At 54.0% G+C, this 21,893-nt stretch overlaps 1 protein-coding gene and 1 pseudogene across 1 annotated transcript; one reads left to right on the top strand and one right to left on the bottom strand.

Moving 5' to 3' along the window:
* Positions 1-7,362: 7,362 nt before the first annotated feature.
* Positions 7,363-8,543, top strand: LOC138110671 (olfactory receptor 14J1-like; annotated as a pseudogene).
* A 9,680-nt stretch (positions 8,544-18,223) lies between these two features.
* On the bottom strand, positions 18,224-20,805 carry LOC138110215 (serine/threonine-protein kinase pim-1-like). Its single transcript, XM_069014920.1, has 5 exons — positions 20,212-20,805; positions 20,040-20,090; positions 19,448-19,814; positions 18,626-18,802; positions 18,224-18,367 (listed from the first exon to the last, which is right to left on the bottom strand). Exons 1-5 carry the CDS (start codon positions 20,803-20,805, stop codon positions 18,261-18,263), a joined length of 1,296 nt encoding a protein of 431 aa, XP_068871021.1. The 3' UTR covers positions 18,224-18,260.
* Between the last annotated feature and the right edge of the window lie 1,088 nt (positions 20,806-21,893).

The following is a 21,893-nucleotide window of genomic DNA, read 5'->3' on the forward strand; positions in this document are numbered from 1 at the left end:
GCTGTGTTTGTATCCTCCCAGTCTGGAAATTAAATGTAGAAAAGACACAAATATTTTTTTAAAAAACCAACAACACAAACCCACAAAAATCCAGTCCTGAGGAGGTTAAGTCTTGTACATTATTTACAGGCTCATAGAGTATATTAGGATTGACAATAGTATTGACCTTGCAGAAAGGAAAGAGACAAATACTGTAAAATCTCTGGAGCCACCTCGGGTTTTCTGACTGCTATCCTCAGATCAAGCAATTAGTTATATATATTTTTGAAGTATTAGGAATAGGCTGTTTCTGTTGCAAAATGAAAACTAAAAGTTTCAGACACTTTCATTCCAAGGTTTTAAAAGATTGGTTGTCTTCATTTTAAAATTAAACAGTGAAATACCCTATCCAGGAGCTTGACTATGATTCCCATCCCTGCAATGGAGACATGTGAAAACGATCTGATAGCTCACTGTGGTTTAAATGTGTTTTGGGACAGAAGCATTATAGCAGTAAAGTCAGGGAAGTTTGAGAAGCACAGAAAAGTTTATTTATTTAAGAAAAAAAAAGGAAAAAAAAGATAACCATACCTATGTAAAATTCCATACAGCTCCTGCATGCACTCCTGGGAACCTGCACGGGGGTGGATCTTACAGTGCTCTCAGGGTTGGATCCCAAACTTGGGCTGGAGTTATATTCTCACTTCTTGTGTCCAGTGCTTCTGTAAATTTATGCATATTCATTCTTCATCTTTGGCTACTTGTTGGCCACTCCACTACAGACAAAAGAACTCAAGGGTTTGTGCTGAGTTTCTTTGAGGCCAGTGGCTGCACTTTGGCAGGTCTTTGAGTCAGTCCTTCCCTATGTCCTGCCACCAAAAATTAAGCACATTCTAGTCACCACAAGAAGGGAAGTACCTGTCTCTGGTCCTCTAGTTGTAGGAAATGTCACTGTACTCTATTGTCCATATGGCAGTTATTTCCAATATATAATCCTTGGCGTGGCTACTGAATATTCCTCACACTGAGCATGTAAATATTTGTATTTCTTAGTCCAGTCCTGAGCAAATCCAGTGAGCAAAGAGCCAGAGAGAGCCTTGTGACATCTACCATTAAAGGCAGGAGTCAGTGTTTCTTCGCTTGACACCCAGGGCATGCACTCTAGTGCCAGCTTTGCCTTGCTAAGTGCTACCAAGCCAGTGGTCCATACACCTTCCTGGTGTCCATGTTTCCTCTTGGACCATTCATTCATGCCCAGATGTGCAGCAACTTAATGATGGGTTGATGAAGACCTATAAATACAAGTGTTCATCTCCTTTTTTTTTTTTCCTCTCCTCTCCCCAGGTAAATATCTTCAATTTTATCCCAAATTTTCAGGAAGCAGACAAAGGATGACCTTTGTCTTTCAAGAAAAACCATCCCAGTTTTTTCTGAGTGTGATTTGCACTTCAGGGATCTTTGAAACTTCTCTTTGCTTGTGTCTGTCCTTGAGCTGACAGGGTAATTTTATTTTTCTGACTGAAACTTGCAGAATCTCACCCATCTGTCTTTGGATGCAGTTTAGAGCTGAGTGCCATAATCCTAGGTGTGCATCGTGCCTGCAAACCATTACTGGCCTGAGCCTACCAACAGTTGTATGTACCTTTGGTTACAAGAGTAATCTCAAAAGAAAAAATGGTCTTACAGTAAAGAGGAGGAGGGATGCCCATATGCTCTGCATGGGTGCCCTTTGGGCTGCCACATGGGCACGAGCCTGCAAACTTTGTTCTTGCTGCTTAGCAGTTCCCCCAGGCAAACACTCGAGTTCTGCAAGAATCTGACCCTGACTGAGGAAACTGGGGGCAATATCATTAGTTTAACTTGATAATATTGAAAACTAATTGATTTAATAGCCTATGATCACAGTAGCTTTGCCTTGCACAGTTTTCCAGCAGACCACACATCAGCTTCAGCACTTATGTGTCAGGTACCTTCTTCTCTGTTTGGTGGCACCATGTTTACAGCTGCTGGAGGCTTGTGAGCAACACCTGCTTTGCCCAACATAGGTACAAAGCCAAAAGGAACGTAGTTGGGTGCCATGGCCTGGGTTGGTGGCCACGAATGCCGGTCGGAAGAGCTGTCAGACACATGTGCACACACCTTTGAATCACAACTCCCTGGTGTTAAGGGTTCATAAATGCCAGCCACTGGAACAGGTTCTGACCCTGGTATCCAGAGGTCTTTTCCAACAGAAAGGATTCTGCAGTTCTGTGATTCTATCTGCTGGATTCAGCTGGGTCCATGTTAGGAACTTCAGTTTGATCAAAAAGTTTCCTCTTGGTCAGCTCTTGTGGCCTAAGTCTTCAGCTCCTTTAGCTCCCAGTGCTGAGCTGCTCATGCTAAGTGAGACAACTCGGAGAGAAGAATACAGTTCATCCAATTTCTTCTGGGACACTGAGAGGGCAAGTTTGTGAACAGGCAAGTATTGTTTATGTGTCACCTCTCTGTCCTTCATGCCTTTCAGTGCTTTGAAACAGCAAAGAGCTTTCTCCAAGAGTGCAATGAAGCAGCTGTTCCTTCTCCCAGGTCTTGCTCTTCCCAGTCTCTGCACTTGACTGGCTTTGTACCTCTTGCTGTGCTCTCTGTTCCTCTTGTGCTCGGTGGCTGCTACCCAGGACTGTGGAACTGGCACAGATCCAGTGGTCGAGACCCTCATTTCTCTGTCCTTGCAGCTGCCTGATCACAGCAGCCTTTTCCATTTGGAAGCTCCATATGGAGAGGGTATCCCCACCTCTGTTGCTTGTAAAACCTCATGGAGCCCAGGGCCTGCCATCTGAAGACAGTGCATTGAGGGCTCCCATATGCCTCAGGCTGGTGTGACTCCACTGCAAATGGGAGGGAAAAGTAGCAGGAGGTTGTTTTGAAATGTCCATTTGCTGCTGCTGCTGCTTCTGTGTATCCAGCCTTGCCCCAGGCTTAGGGATCAGATTCAAGCACTGCTGCTGCTCCTTCTGCCGTCAGAGAGAATTTGATTGTTGCTGTCAATGCCAGCAGAAGCGGTCACTGAAACAGCGGGTTCTGATGGTGCCCCAAGCCCCAGGACTGGAGGGGCCCCTTGGCTGCGGGGCTGGGAGGGAGGGAGGGAGGGAGGGAGCTGCCCCTTGTTCTCACTCTGCCTCACGCAAAGCTGGGCCGCTCACAAGTGGGGCAGCACAGCAAACAGGCAGCCTGCGAGTCTCTTCCATCCTCGTCTCTTGAGATTTTTCACCTTTGAGCTTAGGGTCTACAAAGGCAACTGCTTTTGGTCCCGCTGTGTATCCCCACGTACAGCAATGCTGCTAAATCCGTCTGTAGCACAGCAGCAGGGGAAAGGCCTCAGCCCTTCAGTGTCAGGAGCTGCCGGGCTCTGCCTGAGCAGCTCAGCCAGCAGGAAGGGAGCTGCTCCACACGGCAACGAGGAGCAAAGGACTGCAGCACCTCCTTCTTGGGCAGAGCCCAAATTCGGTGGGGGAATAACAGAGTTATTCTCGTGCACTGGTGCATCAGCACTGCAGGTGCTGTGCCTGCAAGCACATGGTTCGAGATCTGCAAAAGAATTCTGCAACTCCTGACTGGGTCAGGATGTCACCAGTGCTAAACTCCACTTTAGTCCAAAGCAACCAGTTTACACCTCTGCTGGTGTCTGCTAGATTTTTTTCTTCAGGGTATCCAGACAAAAGTAAACAAAGGAGGAGCCTACATTTTCATTGTTGAGCAGAAATGTATCTCATTTTGCTGTACATTCCTTTTTTAAGATGTGTTATCTGTTTAAAAAAAAAAGAAAAAAGAAAAAACAGAAAAAATATGAAAGAGAAAAAAACCATGTGTAGTGAAAAATCTGTAACTTTGGATTAAGAGGTAACTGATCTTTTTAAAAAGAGAACAAAGTTATTTACTTTGCAAATGTGCTGATGGCATGGATCCATCTCACTGACCTCAGCATCCTTTTTTTAAAGATTTTGGGTTTTGTTTCCAATATTAAGTTATTTTAAATTGTGGTTGAAGCAATAGGAAATTGAAATATGGATTGTGCATGACCGTGTCTTGAGTGTAAAAATATTGCAGTTTGAAACTTGGACCTAAAGTATTGCAAATAAAAGTTATAAATACCAATGGATTGTGTGACAGCAGCTTTTCCTATAGGATGTGCAGCATCAGAAAGACTTCATCAGTGTGGCTGCGGGTGCTTTTAGCTTTGTCCTGTGCCACTCTATGATGACATGAAACAGGACTTCACCTGCCACCAGCCCAGGCCACCCTTTGCCACCCCAGCTCCTTGGACCTTGGACAAGCAGACACAAAGTCTTTCTGCTGCTTCCCCCTTTTGCACAAATGCACAGAGAGCTGGGATTTTTCCAGGCCTCGTGTCTCCATTGTGCCATATTCCTGAAGAACCAGCAGCCCCTCCCGATGAATACGGTGAGTTCCACAGATGCTTGTCAGCTCCACTTCCTGCCTAGAAATCTTGAAACTGCTTCTAAATGCTGCTCACTTCAGCTCTTGGACACCTACTCACACCTTTTGACATAGTAGAGAAGAGCCGGCAAAAGAAAGAATTAATGCAAAGGGCAGCTGGGGAGGTCCAGACTGGACAGAAGGAGAAAGGAATTTCTCTCCCAGGGCAGTGCTGTGGTGCCACGTGTCCCCCAGAAGAAGTCTGGAGCAGCCCAAGGCTTTGTGTGCCAAGGCAGAGCCAGGCAGGACGCAGAGCCATCAGCAAAGGAAGGGGCCGGTGAGGTGGGGCAGCCGGGGGGATGACGACAGCCTGCAGGGACAGAGACACAGGGCACGGACACTGTAGGACAGCCTGGGCCGGAGAGGGCAGAGGGATGTGCAGAAGCTGAAAGGCCCTGACAGAGGCAACTTCTGCAGCACTTTGGCCAGGGCTGCTGTCCCTGCCCCTGAGGCCAGTTGGGAGATAAGTGACCCTTGCAGCCCTGGGGCCTCATTGCCTCTTTTTTCCTGCTCAGCAGCATGGCAGGGGCCACCCCATGGTCCTGCCCTTGGCATTGCACATGCCCACATCCCAGTGCCCCGGGAAGAGTCCCGAGCAATGAGGGAGGGACAGGATCTGCCTTTGCGGCGGCTGGGGCACTGCCTGCAGCCAGCCCGGGCACAGCACAGAGGCACAGAGGGGTTCCATCAGTTAGGGCTGGGAAGATGCTGAGAAGTGACCGGGGGAGAATCATTCCCAGCCCTTGACACAGGAAGCCTCTGGCTGCAGGACAATGCAGCTGCAGTTCCTGAAATGATCTCCTCAAGCTGGAACATACCACTGACTGTGGATTCAGGAAGTACATTCTCTGAGTATCCCTGGTGTAGAACATGAGGACATGCTCAGGGCTTCAGCTCAGTCCAGTAATATTTCCAAGACAATCCTTTCTATAAGGATGAAATTTCCTGAGACTGTTTTCCCTTTCCTACTCTTGGGGAATGGGAGGGGGGGAAGTGATAAAGGAATTCTTCATTTTTAAGAGTCCCTGAGGCATCGGAAGTGTAACTTGAGTGCTCTGCAGGAGTTTCCTAAAGTGCTTTCAAGCCACTCCTCTGCCCACGCACAGCACCGGCATCACCTTTGCTGGACCCGCCAGGCTTAGTCTGACCTGTCCTTTCTCCCACCTGCAAGCAGAACCTGTCCCCAGCCAGTGCCCTGCAAACAGGCAGGTTTCTGTAGGGCCAAGGAGAGTGCCCAGAGATATGGGGTCTGTGAGTGCTGGCAGGAAGAGATCAGGCACAGGGAAACACCTCCAGGAGGAAGATCTTCAGCAAGCAGAGAGAAGATCGGGCAATGAGAGAAAACAAAAGGCAGAAATGTTGTGGCACGGAGAGCTTAGAGACCTCCACAGGATGCCCTCGAGTGCAGCCCCTCCCTCTGAACAAGCCCCCTCCGAACAAGCCCCCTCCCCTCCTCTCTCCCTCCGCCAAGCCTCTGCCCTCAGGGCCGGGGGTCCAAGGCGTGAAGCCCCTCCTGTGCAGGCAGAGCTGCAGCAGAGCTGTGGGGCAGCTCTGCAGTCCCGGGCCCAGTTCCCTCTGCAGAGCACAGGGCCGGGAGCATCTGCCTGGCACTGGGGGGCTCTGGGAGGGGGCACAGCTGGCTCAGCTGGCTCAGGGTGACGCTGTCCCCAGTGCCCGGCTGTGGGCAATGCAGCCAGGGAAGGAGCTCAATCTCCCTACATCCAATGCCATCATTAGGACAATTGGCTTTCTTCTTGAGGATTCCCCCTAAGCTCTGAGCTTCCCTCCAGGACGCAAACAGGTCGTGTAGCATCTTTGTGTTACCTGAAAGCCCCACAGTGAGACACAAAAGTTTTATGATGGCGAAAGTGCTGTTGGGTTGGTGAAATGAGCCATGTGTGTATTTGGCTACCAATGTGGGGCTGAGACCTCGAGAAGGGGATGGACATTTGATGGGCTGTGGTGGATCCATCTGCTCTCAGCAGTGTTGGGATGGTTTCTAAGGGAAATATGGGAGGGTGATTATCCTCTGTCTGACAAGGGTGAAAGCCCAGAGGATCTTGGAACAGGACAGAGTGACAGACCACCTCCCCTCACTCTCCACTCACCACCTTGCCTCACAGAACTCGCTCTATTCTCCCCGAGGGCAGCAGCAATGCTGAGTGTTTCTGACATCCAAAACCAGTCAGCCGGGGAGATGAAGAGGAGCTATAAAAACCTCTAGAACACTTTAACAGCTTTTGCCGTTCCTGTTCTTGGGCCCTGGGAGTGCCCTTGTGTTAGCTGGGGTTTCAAAGTGTAACACCAGGACAGGTCCCTGTCCCCCTCCCACTTCTGCACAGCAAGGCTGAATTGTAAAAAGCCCCGGAGCAATTGCCCTGAAACTCATGTCGCACGCAGCCAGCAGCAAGCAGGGCTGCGGCTGGAGCTGAAGGAAGATCTGCTAGAAAAACAGAAGGGTGTTGTCGGTGATGGAACACGGACTTCGCCGGCCGCATGCAAAGCCAAATTTGATCGCACGAGTCAACTCTTTATATACTGTTCCAAACCAACAGTTCAGCAGCTACAAACTTCAGCTTCTAAGGTTATATGTTTTACATCTCCAAGGGCTACAGATTAGCATCTCCTCGCCCAATCTCCCGTTAACTATCCTACTCTTTGTCTCGCCTCTTGCTCTTTGTCTCTCCTCCTGCCAGACGCGGCCCCGGCCCGCCCCGTCTCTCGTCTCTCGCAAGGCCCCACGCCAGCCAAAGCCGTTCTCCGTGGCGACACTCTGAATCCCCATAAGGTGTCAGTGTGTGACAGGAGAAGGATTTGTGGGACATGTCTTGGATTTGGCTGAGAGCCGTTTCCCTTAAGCTGTCACTGCCTTTTCTCCGTGAACAGGTCCCCATGTCCACACACAGCCAAATGTCCAACAGCAGCTCCATCAGCCCCTTTCTGCTGCTGGCATTCGCAGACACGCAGCAGCTGCAGCTCCTGCACTTCTGTCTCTTCCTGGGCACCTCCCTGGCTGCCCTCCTGGGCAGCGGCCTCATCATCAGCGCCGTAGCCTGCGGCCACCACCTGCACACGCCCATGTTCTTCTTCCTGCTGACCCTTGCCCTCACCGACCTGGGCTCCATCTGCACCACTGTCCCCAAAGCCATGCACAATTCCATTTTGGGACACCAGAACCACCTCCTACGCAGGAGGTGCTGCACAGCCTCTTTCTCTTTCTCTTTCTCTTTCTCTTTCTCTTTCTCTTTCTCTTTCTCTTTCTCTTTCTCTTTCTCTTTCTCTTTCTCTTTCTCTTTCTCTTTCTCTTTCTCTTTCTCTTTCTTTCTCTTTCTCTTTCTCTTTCTCTTTCTCTTTCTTTTTTCTCTTTCTCTTTCTTTCTTTCTCTTTCTCTTTCTCTTTCTCTTTCTCTTTCTCTTTCTCTTTCTCTTTCTCTCTCTCTCTTTTTCATTTCAGCGGAGTTTTCCCTCCTCGCCGCCGTCGAGTGCTACGACCGCTACGTGTCCCTCTGCAAACCCCTGCAAGACGGGACCCTCCTGGGCAGCAGAGCTTGTGCTCACATGGCAGCAGCTGCCTGGGCCAGTGGCTTTCTCAATGCTCTGCTGCACACGGCCACTACCTTTTCCTTGCCCCTGTGCCAGGGCAGTGCCCTGGGCCACTTCTTGGGTGAAATCCCACAGATCCTCAAGCTCTCCTGCTCACACTGCCACCTCAGGGAACTCGGGCTTGTTGTGTTTTGCATCTGTTTAACTTTTGGTTCATTTGTGTTCCTTGTTTTCTCCTGTGTGCAGATCTTCAGGGCTGTGCTGAGGATCCCCTCTGAGCAGGGATGGCACAAAGCCTTTTGCACGTGCCTCCCTCACCTGGCCATGGTCTCCCTGTTCCTCAGCACTGGCTTTGTTGCCTGCTTGAAGCCCCCCTCCATGTCCTCCCCATCCCTGGACCTGGCACTGCCAGTTCTGTACTTGGTGGTGCCTCCAGCCCTGAAGTCCCTCATCTACAGCCTGAGGAACCAGGAGCTCAAGGATGCCCTGAGGAAAATGATGACTGGATGCTTTCCAGAAGCACAAACCTGCCTGTTTTCAGCTCCATAGGCTAAAGTGTAATCATTAGAGGCCCAGCCTGCCTTCTCAGGTTGTTTTGGTGGTGGTGGTTTGGGGGCTTTTTTTCTTCTCCTATGTTAATGTTGTGCCCAAAAGATTTTGTTATGCATCTTATTCCCTGTTTACAGGCTGAATGTGACTGTTGACAGGGACTGTGTCAATAAGGAGTCTGCTCTGTGTGTATTCACATGAAAGAAAGGACCCATCAGCAAGGTCTCAGTTTGAGATCCTTTGGTTGAGTCCATCCCTGAAGCTGGAGGGCAGGGCCAGTTTTGCAGGCGTGGGGGGGGAAGAGTCCCAGCAGAGCAGCACAGCCAGGGAGCAGCAGAGCTTGGTCTTTTCAGAGCTCCTCTCTTATTACTTCCACTCTCTCCTTTGGAGCCGCTGTGATGGTGTAAGGCCAACAGCTCTGTCCGGGTGGTGCGAGTCCTGCTGCGTGTCACAGGCAGGGACAGGCCATGGGCACTGCTGGGACACAGCTGGGCTCCGCCACAGCGGTTCCCTCAGCAAAGGGCATCTCCTGAAGGAGGAACTGCAGGAAGGCTTTGCTCTCCCTCCACAGTCACTGTCAGGAACAGGCCCAAGGAGCAGACTCTAAAGAGGCTGCCTGTGTTCCTTGTTCTCCCAGGGCTCGGTGGGATGAGATCAGGGTCCCAGTGTGGCCTTCAAGAGACTCAGGTGTGGTTCAGGTTTTGCTTGTTGGTGGCCAGTGCCCACCAGATGCTGAATGGTCTGTGATGAACCTTCCTGGGGCTCTGCAGCTTGTGCCAGGGCTGATGGCAGGGGAATGTTCTTCTGGAGGGACTTGGGAGCTGCCAGGAGAACACAGGGGATCTGCAGGGACAGTGTGTGCCAGGGATCAGCAGTGAGTGGAGCTCAGTGGGCACAGGCCTGTTGAGGGTGAGCTCACCCAGAGATAAAGGACTGAATGTTTCCTGTGACCCATGAGAGCTCTGCAGCCCCAGGGGACACAGCAGCTACAGGGAAAGGAGTCTGGGCAGTGACTCGTCTGACCCTATGGGAACTTGCAGAGGAGGATCCAGGGCAGCCCCAGCCCATGTGCCAGCCCTGGAACAAGGCAGGCACCTCTGAGCACCCTCCATGGCCACAGCAGAGCCTGTGTGGGAAGGGGTCAGTGCAGGGAGCACCATCAGCTGCAGAGCTCTGTCTCCCAGCTTGAGCAGCACAGCCCAGCAGAGGCAGCCCATGGCCCCGGGCAGCACAGCCCCCATGCTCTGCAGAGCAGCACCCCCAGCTCGGGGGCTGTGGGCAGCAGGGCAGAGGCTACAGCAAGGGCTGCTCAGGCCAGCACAGACGTGTTCCCCTGGGAAAGGCTCTGTGGGGAGCTGGGATGGGCCAGGAGAAGAGCAGGAGCTCGTGTGTGTGCAGAGGAGCCCTGGCAAGAGGCTGCCCTGTCCCTGGGATGGCAGCAGGAGCAGCCTGAGGAGCCCCAGAGCCAACTCTCTGCTGCTGTGCTGGGCAGCGGGGCCCTGGGGCTGCAGGAGCTTCCCAAGCTGAGGATCTCCTGAGCATTCCAGACACAGAGTCACTGTCTCGGACCTGCAGTGCCTCCAGTTCCTGCTGCAGGGCCAGACAGGACTGGGCTTCTTTGCAGGGCTGGGGCCAGGGCAGGGAGAGGAAAACAATGGACCCTTGATTATAAGACTCCCCTCAGTGTCACAATGCTCTCCATGGTTCCACGAGGCCTTGCAGTGTCACGCTGGCCCCTTGGTTCCTTTGGGCCCCACGGTGTCACTGTGGCGCCCTTGGTTACACGAGGCCCCACGGTGTCGCAAGGCACCTTTGGTTCTCCGAGGGCCCTCAGTGTCTGTTTTGCCAGTGGGCAGGGTCAGCCCCAAAGACACAGACACCAAGTTCAGGAATAGTGTAATTTATTAGAATGCAAAACTGCAAAGAATCACAAAAGGAGAAGCCCAGCAAAGCACCCAATCATCACTACCAAAGATTGCGTACAGTAATCAAGAAAGAGACAGCACCAGTTACCCTCAGGCCTTGCCATCATCCACATCCTCACATCAGCTGGGGGAAGCTGTCACAGCCAAGGACTGGAGAGCCATTCCCGCACCCTGGGAATTCCTGCAGGTGCATCCACCTTTGCGGGCAACGAGGCTTCAACCTCGCTGTGAGAGGGCCCAGCTTTGACAGCGTTGAACAAACAAGCTGACATCACTGCTAGTGTGGGAACATCTGGTTTCATTCTCCTGTTTGGTTTCTCCCAAAGCCTGGCCAGGGCTCAAGGAGGAACCGAGGGAGTTTGATCCTAAAGCCCCAAACAAGGCCAGATGGGGCCTTGTCCAGTTTCTAAATACAGAAAGGTAAATCCGTGTTTCACCAATGAACATAGAGCATATTGCTAATAATGCTTCGTTAATGAGCAGATACAAATAGAACATTTGGTTGGAAGGTTCATCTAGATGTCAACTTTGGCTCCGAGCCTGTTGTTCAGGCCTCAGTCAGGGCCTGTTGTTCAGGCCTCACTACTTCAATCAGTCCTTTGACCTAGAGACGAACTGCAACCTTCATAACAATTCTTTTGATACTACAATCTTGGATTTAAGTATTAGAAAGTCTTTGTTGACAAGCCAAAATATCATACGGGAAGTGCTTTAAGGGTATCTTTTCACAATCTTCATAGGAACGCTTAACCCAGCCATGATTAAAGAGCTGTACGTGAGTTTGATTCCATTTCCCTTTATACTGGGTGCAATTGAACAGTTTACAGTGTGGGTGCATACAACCTATTCCAGGAGACAACATCCATCCACAGACACTTTTTCCTCCATATATTCCTCTTTATCCGATTTAGGTAGGAAATGCCTTTTCTATGAAAATGCAGCGGTCGGGGATCGCCACCCTCGCTCTAGAACTCTGTTTTTATCGTGAACTGTGCTCAAGTTTCTAACCCACCATTTGGGTTGGGCCAGATGGGCCAGCCAAGGCCAGTCATCGAATCCTTCTGGACTTCCACGCACCCAGCAATTACTGAGGTTAAATGAGTTCCCTATCTCTGCTCCTGCGGTTAGAAATCAATTTAGCCAACCAGTGCTCCGATTACAAGGACAACATTAAATCAACAAGATCAACAATAGTTTCACTGTTAAGCGGTCCCTTTCTGTCTGCAGAAGTCACTCAGTGGCACATCAGTCTTCACATCGAGCGCTGTGGATCAGAGCACTTTCCAAAGGGACCATTGGGGCAAACAGGGAGATTTGGTCTGGCAGGCTCTGCAAAACAATATCCTGTAACATCTCTTTGTTCTCTCACAGAACACTTGGCTGCAGGGACACGTGCCCATCTTTCTCACCCAGCTTTCAGGATTCAAACAGTGCTGTCTTTGCCTACAGCTCTTACTTCAGCTGGCTCGGGCGGGCCATTTGGCCTCTGGACCCACACTCTGGCTCCATGATTAGGACTGGTGGATCCAAACCCTTTATCTCCATGAACAGTAGTGATGTGAAGTGGATGTCCTTTTTTCACGGTTGTTTTAAAAACTGGCAATATCAATAACTGTGCTACCCTGCCGTGGGGTTGAATGATCCAGTGTTGTTCACTATTGTTTAACAGAACTACTTTACTTTCTCCTTGATAATCTGCACCAACCACTCCTCCCACCATATGAACACTTGTCAAGGCCAAGCTTGAGTGAGCAGTTATCAAACCAAAGTGTCCCGGAGGAACCTGAATTCCTGTGCCGGTACTGATAACTCTCATTTGCTTCTGATTTATCCTAATTAATTCTAATGCCTAAAGGTCCAGCCCTGCAGCCTCTGCGATGGCCCTGTCAGGGGCCATCTCCCCCGGAACAATTTCCCAGGAAGTCCAAGTGTCACTGTCCGTGGTTGTATTTGCAAATTGGGTGCAGCCATGCGCATCCAGGGGGTTTCCATTTCCCCAGTGGGCCCATTGTTAAGGATATGGAGCACATCTGTGAGGTGGGTTTTTCATTGCCACACGTTCCCATCTCCTATATTTTTCAACTGCTCTTTTAACAACCCCTTCATCTGTTCAATCAATTCTGCAGCTTGTGGATAGTCTGGTAGATGAAAAACCCAGCAGTCTTACTCACTTTATTTTTCGCAGTAACAGACAAAGCATTCCACGTCCTAGCGTCAGCAAACCCTATAAAAACAGCCAGTTTCATCCCTTCCTCCTTCATCTGTTGTATACAATCTCACACAGTTTCCCAGCGATGTTGGGGTCCTGGCCAATCCTTTTCTGTAGCGTATTTAGTCTTATATCCCTGAGCAGCCAAAGCTAACAAATGGGTATTTGGAGCATTATTTCACAATGTCATTATATAGATGTGAAAACATAAACATCGATTTTTATTATATTATATACATGTAGATCATTAATTTTTGTTATTATTCTCGTTGTTATTATTATTATTATTATTTCCTTTGCTCAAACAAATCCAAGCTCAAGATTAAAAACTTCTTCTGTCGCTCCATGTGGGAGCGTTTCAACAACAATCGTTCCTTCTGTTGGTGCTGTTTCCGAGATGCTGTTAACAAAATTCACCCTCCTCTTCCCAAACCCACAAGTTCTTTTCCTTTTTCCATATGCAATTTTTGGATGCATTTTAATACATCCAGTGCTTCAGCTTCTTTCAATTGACGTCCTCATTGCTCGCACGGTGCTCCGACCTCAGCCCACGCCACAGCCAGCAAACCCTAGGGAAGGTCTTCCCATGCGGGAATTTTGGATGGGACCGATTCCTTACACTTACATTTAAAAAGCAGCATTTTGTTGTGATCCGGCCAGACTATACCAAATTTGTTTTACCAGTGGGCAGGGTCAGCACCAAAGACACAGACACCAACTCAAGGAATCGGCGTCATTTACTGTAGTTCAAAGCAGCAAAGAATCACAAAAGGAGAAGCTCAGCAATGCACCCAATCATCACTACCAAAGATTGCCCGTAGTGATTAAGAAAGAGACAGCAGCAGTTACCCTCAGACTTTACCGTCACCCACATCCACACATCAGCTGCGGGAAGCTGTCACAGCCAAGGACTGGAGAGCCATTCCCGGACACTGGGAGTTCCTGCAGGTGCCTCCACCCACAGGTGACGCTTCCAACCTCCCTGTGAGAGGGCCCACCTTTGATAGTGTTGAACTAACAAACCGACAGCACTTCCAGTGTGGGAACATCTGGTTTCATTCTCCCGTTTGTTTCTCCCAAAGCCTGGCCAGGGCTCAAGGAGGAAGCAAGGGAGTTGACTTTGACCATACAGCCCCAAACAAGGCCAGATGTCAGATTTCATGGCCTTGTCCAGCTTCCAAATACAGAAAGGTCAAGCCATGTTTCACTAATGGGTGGATACATCTATCAGAGCGCTAATGACCATGCACATTTCATGAATGAGCAAGTTCAAAGATAACCTTTGCTTGCAAGGTTCTGATGGTGCCCCAAGCCCCAGGACTGGAGGGGCCCCTTGGCTGCGGGGCTGGGAGGGAGGGAGGGAGCTGCCCCTTGTTCTCACTCTGCCTCACGCAAAGCTGGGCCGCTCACAAGTGGGGCAGCACAGCAAACAGGCAGCCTGCGAGTCTCTTCCATCCTCGTCTCTTGAGATTTTTCACCTTTGAGCTTAGGGTCTACAAAGGCAACTGCTTTTGGTCCCGCTGTGTATCCCCACGTACAGCAATGCTGCTAAATCCGTCTGTAGCACAGCAGCAGGGGAAAGGCCTCAGCCCTTCAGTGTCAGGAGCTGCCGGGCTCTGCCTGAGCAGCTCAGCCAGCAGGAAGGGAGCTGCTCCACACGGCAACGAGGAGCAAAGGACTGCAGCACCTCCTTCTTGGGCAGAGCCCAAATTCGGTGGGGGAATAACAGAGTTATTCTCGTGCACTGGTGCATCAGCACTGCAGGTGCTGTGCCCGCAAGCACATGGTTCGAGATCTGCAGAAGAATTCTGCAACTCTTGACTGGGTCAGGATGTCACCAGTGCTAAACTCCACTTTAGCCCAAAGCAACCACTTTACGCATCTGCTAGTGTCTGCTAGATTTTTTCTTCAGGGTATCCAGACAAAAGTAAACAGGAGGAGCCTACATTTTCATTGTTGAGCAGAAATGTATCTCATTTTGCTGTACAATCCTTTTTTAAGACGAGTTATCTCTTAAAAAAAAAAAGAAAGAAAAAAGAAAAAAAAAATATGAAAGAGAAAAAACCAAATGTGTAGTGAAAAATCTTCTGTAACTTTGGATTAAGAGGTAACTGATCTTTTTAAAAAGAGAACAAAGTTATTTACTTTGCAAATGTGCTGATGGCATGGATCCATCTCACTGACCTCAGCATCCTTTTTTAAAGATTTTGGGGTTGTTTGTCAATATTAAATTGTGGTTGAAGCAATAGGAAATTGAAATATGGATTGTGCATGACCGTGTCTTGAGTGTAAAAATATTGCAGTTTGAAACTTGGACCTAAAGTATTGCAAATAAAAGTTATAAATACCAATGGATTGTGTGACAGCAGCTTTTCCTATAGGATGTGCAGCATCAGAAAGACTTCATCAGTGTGGCTGCGGGTGCTTTTAGCTTTGTCCTGTGCCACTCTATGATGACATGAAACAGGACTTCACCTGCCACCAGCCCAGGCCACCCTTTGCCACCCCAGCTCCTTGGACCTTGGACAAGCAGACACAAAGTCTTTCTGCTGCTTCCCCCTTTTGCACAAATGCACAGAGAGCTGGGATTTTTCCAGGCCTCGTGTCTCCATTGTGCCATATTCCTAAAGAACCAGCAGCCCCTCCCGATGAATACGGTGAGTTCCACAGATGCTCGTCAGCTCCACTTCCTGCCTAGAAATCTTGAAACTGCTTCTAAATGCTGCTCTCTTCAGCTCTTGGACACCTACTCACACAGAGCCGGGCAAAAAATGCTCCTGACACCAGCTTACAAGGTGAGTAACGCCAAAGAGGGCTATGTGGGAAATCTCTATCCCTGCCTATCCTTTTAAGAGATCTGTGCCTTGTATCTAAAGGAAGGAATGTGCAAGCAACGGGACTGACACTTTCACTCTCCGTGTTCGTTCCGCAGCCACGGGTACAAAGACATTATGGGAACCCTTGTGCAGACAGAGCCTTCCGTCCCTGTAGAAGGGAGCGCGGCGGGTGGGGGCGGTTGGCGGGCAGCGAGCCCCGGACAGCAGGCGAGATCCGGCTCCACACCCGGCAGGCCCTGCTAAGGCTCAATGCCGGCTCCTCTGCAACAGCAAAGACCTTCAGCCTTGGCACTGCCCAGAGGGGCAGTGCTGGCCCGGCCGCACAGCTCATTTTCCCCACAAGTTGCAGGAGGTGAGAACGCAACACTTGCAAACACTGACTGCGAGCCACAGCGCCGGCTGCGCACCATTAACCTCAGCTCTGGGACCACTGTCTGCCCCAAGCTCCGGGGGATGCATTGGGAGCCCGGCTGGGCTCTGCCCTGGGGCCATCCTCCAGTGACAGCTGCAAACAGGGAGCATTTAGTTGCCACCAAGAGCCCAGCCACGCGTGGAGGGGAGCCGGTGCAGGTGCGGCCTGCGCTGTTGCCTGCTGTGCTCTGGGGCTGCTGCTCCCCGCAGAGGGAACTGCACTGGCGTGCCAGAGGAGACAAAGAAGCTTCAGCTTAAGCCAAACTGAGCTGGGTGGCTGGGCTGGCAGGAGTGGGGAGGGTCAAGGGCATTCACAGAGCTCATCCTGCTGGAAGGACGAGGAAAAGTGGCAGTGGGAAGCGAACAGTGAGGAGAGCTGAGGCCTGGAGGGCAGCTCTTGAATGACACTCAGGTCTCACCGGACCTCTGAGACATTGCTGTTCTTCTGCCAGTGACAGGATGAGTCCCTAAACCTGGGGCTCGCTCCTCCCCGTGGTCAAAGGCATCAAGGAAGGCTACAGTGCGACAGAGACTGCCCTGAGCTGGCAGCTCACTGGGGGAAAAGAGGGAGCACTTGTGAAGTAAAAGGCAGGTGGGGCAGAGAACTGTTCAGAGAAGGGCTGAGCTAAAGCTTGAGCAAGCTGAGAAATGTCATTTGGGGTCATCGCAGATTGATTTCATTTCACAAGTTATTGAACAAGTTTATTTTAGGGCGGGGGGGGTGTCATGTTTTCCCCTGGAGGCGTGCACTCTGCAGGCTTGAGCTGCGTTGCTGAAATGCTCGAGCACGTCTCTGCTGCGGCTGACACCGGGTTCTTCTTTGGCTTCTTCCGGCCCGGTGCTGAGCCGCAGCAGAGCCCTGGCGGAGCCCAGAGCAGCCTCAGCATCCACAGAGCCCGGCTGCAAGGAGAGAAAGCAGAAACCACCCGTCACTTGAAGGCTGCTGTCCCCCTTGTCCCAGCCGCCCGCGGTGCCCAGGCCGTGCTGGCTGTGCTCAGAGCGGTGCCCGAAGCCGCCCGTCACTGCTGCCTTTGGCAGGAGAGCAGGACGGCAGGACACGTGCCACCGCCCGCAGCCAGCCGTGGCAGATCCACCTCCTCAGCAGCTGCCCAGAGCGGGATGCTCCTGTGCTCGCTGCCATCTCCCAAAAGCCCTTATCCCACCCGTGCCAAGAAGACGGGGACCCACCGCACGCCACCCGCCGCCGGAAGAAAAGCTGCTCCCAAGCGATGTCCTCGGTCTTCTCCAAGGCCCCGTCCCATCCACGCCGCAGCTGGTCCCAAGCACTTCCCGATCCAGGCTGGACACCACCTACAACGCTTCCTTTAAGAAAAACAAACAACAAATTAATGAAAAGGGATTACAGACAAAAAGGAGAAACAAGAAAAAAGGGAAAAAGTCTTCTCTCTGTCGGGGGCCTGAGGAAGGCCCAACCTTCCCTACATGCTGGGGAAAAACCCACCCACAGGCGAGGGAAGCCCACGCTTTCTCCCTTCCCCCCCGCACTGCCCCCCAACAGGCACAGCGAGCCCAAAGCAAACAAGCGGAGTGGAGCAGCCCAAGCCCCTCCTTTCCTGCAAAACAAAGCAGCCCGTGCACAGCTCCTGGAGTGCCACCTCTGCTCCTGCCATGGGGGCTTGTTTGTGTCGGGCTGGCTGCCCCAGCCCCAGCCCCAGCCCGGGGAACAGTGGGTGGTGGGGGCTGTTGGCAGGGCCAGGGGCCGGCTCCCATTTCCTAAGCACCCCAGCCCATCCCGCCCGCCCTGCCGAAAAGCAGCTTGGCAGCCGGCTGAAGAATTAGTTGCATCCGCCCCAGCAAAGGGGGGAACCTTTGCTTCCTGGCCAGGCCGTGCAATGCCCAAATCTGGGAGCATCCCCCTGCGTGTGGACTCATCTGTAAATTCGCTGTGGAGCCTGGCTTTGAAGAAGGTGCCAGAATCAAAGCCCATCATCTTCAGCTTGCCGGTGGCCAGGTCGAGGAAGAGCTTGCCGTCCTTGACATCGTCCTCCACGTCTCCAGCAGCAGCAGGAGTACAGCTTCTCCAGGGGCTCCTTCTTCCCTGCGGCTGAGAGCAGGCTGTCAGTGCCCCGCCCAGGGCCCCGGCTGTCAGTGAAGCAGGACAAGCAAAAGCAGCTTGCACGGCGGCCACCAGTGCTGGGAAGAGCAGCTCAGCGCCAGCACAAGGGCTGCGTGTCCCCATCTGACGACCCCTGCGCAGCCATACAGGCAGGGCAAAAAAGCCTGCGTTTCTTGGCTTCTTCTGGCCAAGGCACCTGTGGAGCTGTAACTTACCGGCTCCCTGGATCAAAGTGTGCCTGTGGCTCTCTCCCTTCTTCTATGGACGCTGAATATCCTGCAGCCAAGGATCACACGACAGGTCTTCTAATGAGGGCCTGTCCAAGGAGTGCAGGGACAGACACCCTCTGATCAATTCCTTGCACTCTGCGGGGAGAAACCAGAAAGCGCCGGTCAGTTGCAGAAGGCTCCTGTCCGCTTTGCCCCACTATTGCCATGCCCAGGCCATGCCATGGGGGCTCCGAGCTGTGCCCGAACTTTCCCATCCATTCTTTGTTTTGGAGGAGAGCAGGAGAGCGGGGCATGTGCCACCTCCTCGGCAGCTGCCAGAGCGGGATGCTCATGAGCCCGCTGCTGTCTCCCAGTACTGCTATTCCCCCCCGTGCCGCAGAGATGAGCATCCACCTTGAGAGAGCCGTTCTGGGAGCGACAGCTGGCCCCAGCTGATGTTCCGGCCCTTCGGGAACGGGTGCCGCCCGCAGACCATCTGGTGCAGCACGATGCCCAGGGACCAGACGGTAGCTGCCTCGCCGTAGTACCAGCCAAAATGGGTCCATTCTGGGGGGCTGTACGCTGGTGTTCCTACGGAATAGAGAGGCAGTTCATTCGCGGGATGCTGCCTGCTCCCGGAGCCTCGCCCCAGCATCCCTGGGCACGCGGGGGCCGCACCAGTGGCACGCGGCATGACCCGCTGCCCTCTCGCCAGCGCCTGTGACTTGTGGACAAACTGTGGGTTGTAAAAGAAGCCACCGGTGTCACAAGAGGGCAGCGGAAGCCCTGGCAAGGCCCGAGCATTCCACGCAAAGGGAAAACCCGCTCAGTGCCGGGGGGGGGGAAAAACCATGCCTTCACCCTCCCTGCCTGCATTGCCCCAAAAAAACATTCTGAAGCCAAGGCAAACAAGGCGAGCTGAGCAGTCCGAGCCGTTTCTTGCCTGCACACCAAACCGGCGGGTGCACAGCTTCTGGCCCCCGCCCTCTGCTACCCCCACCCACGGCTGTGTTTTTGTCACGCTGGCTGCCCCAGCCCCAGCGCCAGTCCTGGGCAGAGTGGCTGGCGAAGGCTGCCAGCAGGGCTGGAAGATGGCCCCCCGGCCACCCGCACTCAAAAGCAACTGGGCTGAAAACTCGGTCCCATGACTGGCATCAAAAGGGAGAATCCCCGCTGCCACAGCCAGGTTGGGCCGCGAGATGCCGGCACCGGGAGCCTACCCCGGCGAGGACTCACCTGCAAAGCGGGTGTAGGCTGTGTCTTGCAGGTAGGTGCCGCAGCCAAAGTCAATCAATTTGGCCTGGCCGGTGGCCAGGTCAACCAGGATGTTCTCTGGTTTCACGTCCCTGTGAAGGACCCCGCAGCTGGTGCAGTGCCGCACGGCCTCCAGGACCTGGCGGAACAGCTTCCGTGCCACCTCCTCTGACAGGAAGCCCCGCGCTCGAATGAAATGACGCAGGTCCTGAGAGTGCTCCGGCCGCTCCATCACCAGCACCACGTTGTTGGGGAGCGCGAGCCACTCGAGGAGCTGCACCACACCAGGGAAGCCAGTGGACACCTTGTCCAGCAGCACGACCTCGAGTGGTGCGCTGGTGCCGTTGGGCTGCGGGAGGAGCACGATGCCGTCAGTGGGGCTGATGCCGTGCCAGGGCTCGGGAAGCCCTCGCCCAGCCCGGGATGCTCTGCGCCCTCCGCTGCCCCCACGCCCCCTCTCCCCCGAGGCGTCCTGGCGCCTTCCACCCTCCCGGGCCTCGGCTTATCCCCGCCCGTCACGCCCCGGCTTCTCCCGCTGCCCACCACCGCCATCCCCCCACCGCCGCTCACTCACCAGCTCGCCCCAATGACGGATGCGGTTCCGTGGCACCCGTTTGATGGCCACCTGCAAGCCAAGGGGAGCAGCGGGCTGAGCTCGCCGCCCGCCCTGCCGAGCCCCATCCTCCTTCTCCTGCGCCCTCCTCCGCCCCCCTCCTCCTGCGCCCGCCGCCGGCCCCGCCACTCACCGGGGCGCCGTCCGAGAGCCGCGTCGCCGCGAAGACGCTGCCGAAGCCGCCGCGCCCCAGCAGCGAACCCACCACGTAGCGCTCCCTCAGGCCCTGCTGCGCATTCCCTGCCGGCGAGACGCGGCTGTCAGCGCTCGGCCCGGCTCCAGAAACGGCCGCCGGGCGCTCCTCAACCGCCCCGGGCCGGGTATCCCCAGATGCTGCCTCTTTCGAAGGGGACACCGGCGGCTCGGGGGCGGGGGCCGCGCTGCCGAGCGGAAGAGCTCGGACCGGGGAAGACGCGGCGGACGCGGCGGGAGCGGCCGCGCCGTCTGTGTCCTCGGCGGGTCCCGGGAGGAGCCGGGGCCGGGGCCGGGGCCGGGGCCGGGGCCGGGGCCGGGGCCGGGGCCGGGGCCGGGGCCGGAGTCGGGCCAGCCGGAGCCAGAGGCTGACAGTGCTGCCCAAGAGGCAGGCACTGATGCCCGCCCAGCAGCGCCACCGCCAGTACGCCAAGAGCCGGGCGGAGGCGAGACCGCGGCGGGACGCCCGGGGGCGGGGAGGGCGCAGCCCCGCCCGGCGCCGCGGGAGGGCCGGGCGCATGGCCCGGCCTGGCATGGGGAGAGGGAGGCCGCGGAAGGGGCGGAGGGGGTGGAGCAGTGAAGGGAGAGCGGGACAGGGGATGCGGGACACTGGGAGAAGGAGAGGAGGAACAGGAGAAGGAACGCAGAGGGTCTGGAGAACCGCTGCTTTCGTGTTGCTCTTCTGCTGCTGCCGCTGCTGCCGCTGCTGCTGCTGCCGCCGCTGCCGCTGAAGCGCTGGGAGCGTTGGTCCGCGTGTCCGTGTGTCTGTTGCCCGGGTGTCCGTTTTTGCCCCGCGCGCCCCGCGGCCGAGCCCCGCGCGCCCCGCGCCAGCACGGGCCGCTCCGGGGCCGAAGCGGAGTCACGGAGCATCTCTTCCTCCCGCAGCCGCGCCAAACGCACCGTCTTGTTTAGCTTCTTCTTCACCAGATTGTAACTCTTCCTTGCGGCAGTCTTGCAACTTGCCCCTGCTGCTGGCTCGCCCCGCGCCGCGGTCTCTTGCTCACAAGAGCAAGAGCAACCAAAGCGCTGTCCGCACTTTTCGCCTGGAGCAGAGCAAAGTGCTGAATGAGGAGCCTGCCAGCGCCAGGCAGAGGCAGCCCCGTGGGAGGGCAGAGCAGGACGTGAGGAGGGAGACGTGCAGCCCCTGCGGGGTGCAGCGCTGCTCCCCGGCCGCTCGGCGTGGGCAGTGGGAGCGGCGGGGCCGTGCCCGGCGCGGTGCCCTCGTCGCCAGGGCTGTTGCTGTTTTCTTGTCCGGTTGCAGGTGAAAATCGGAGACTGCCGATAGGAGGCTTCAAATAAAAGAATGGAAACACTCTTTTTGCTGAGTTCTGATGCCGGTCCAATAGAGCAGCTAAGCTCTCAGCTGTTTGCCTCCTCCCTGCCAATCCAGCACTTTCAGCCTGGAGCAAAGGCCCTCTCTGCAAAGAAACTGCTGGCTGGTTTCCTTCTCCTGCTGTTCATTGACACAGGTAGAAAAGCAGACTAGTTTGGATGCTGAGTCTGTCCAAACAGACAGTGAGCTTTGCCATGTGAAGCCAAGACACGGAGTCTTGAGCCCTGCGACAGTGTCATGGGAATCACCTTTGTTGCTGCTGCTGTCTATTGTCACTGCTGAGGGTGCAG

Source organism: Aphelocoma coerulescens, chromosome 4A (assembly GCF_041296385.1).
Source record: "Aphelocoma coerulescens isolate FSJ_1873_10779 chromosome 4A, UR_Acoe_1.0, whole genome shotgun sequence".
NCBI lineage: Eukaryota > Metazoa > Chordata > Aves > Passeriformes > Corvidae > Aphelocoma > Aphelocoma coerulescens.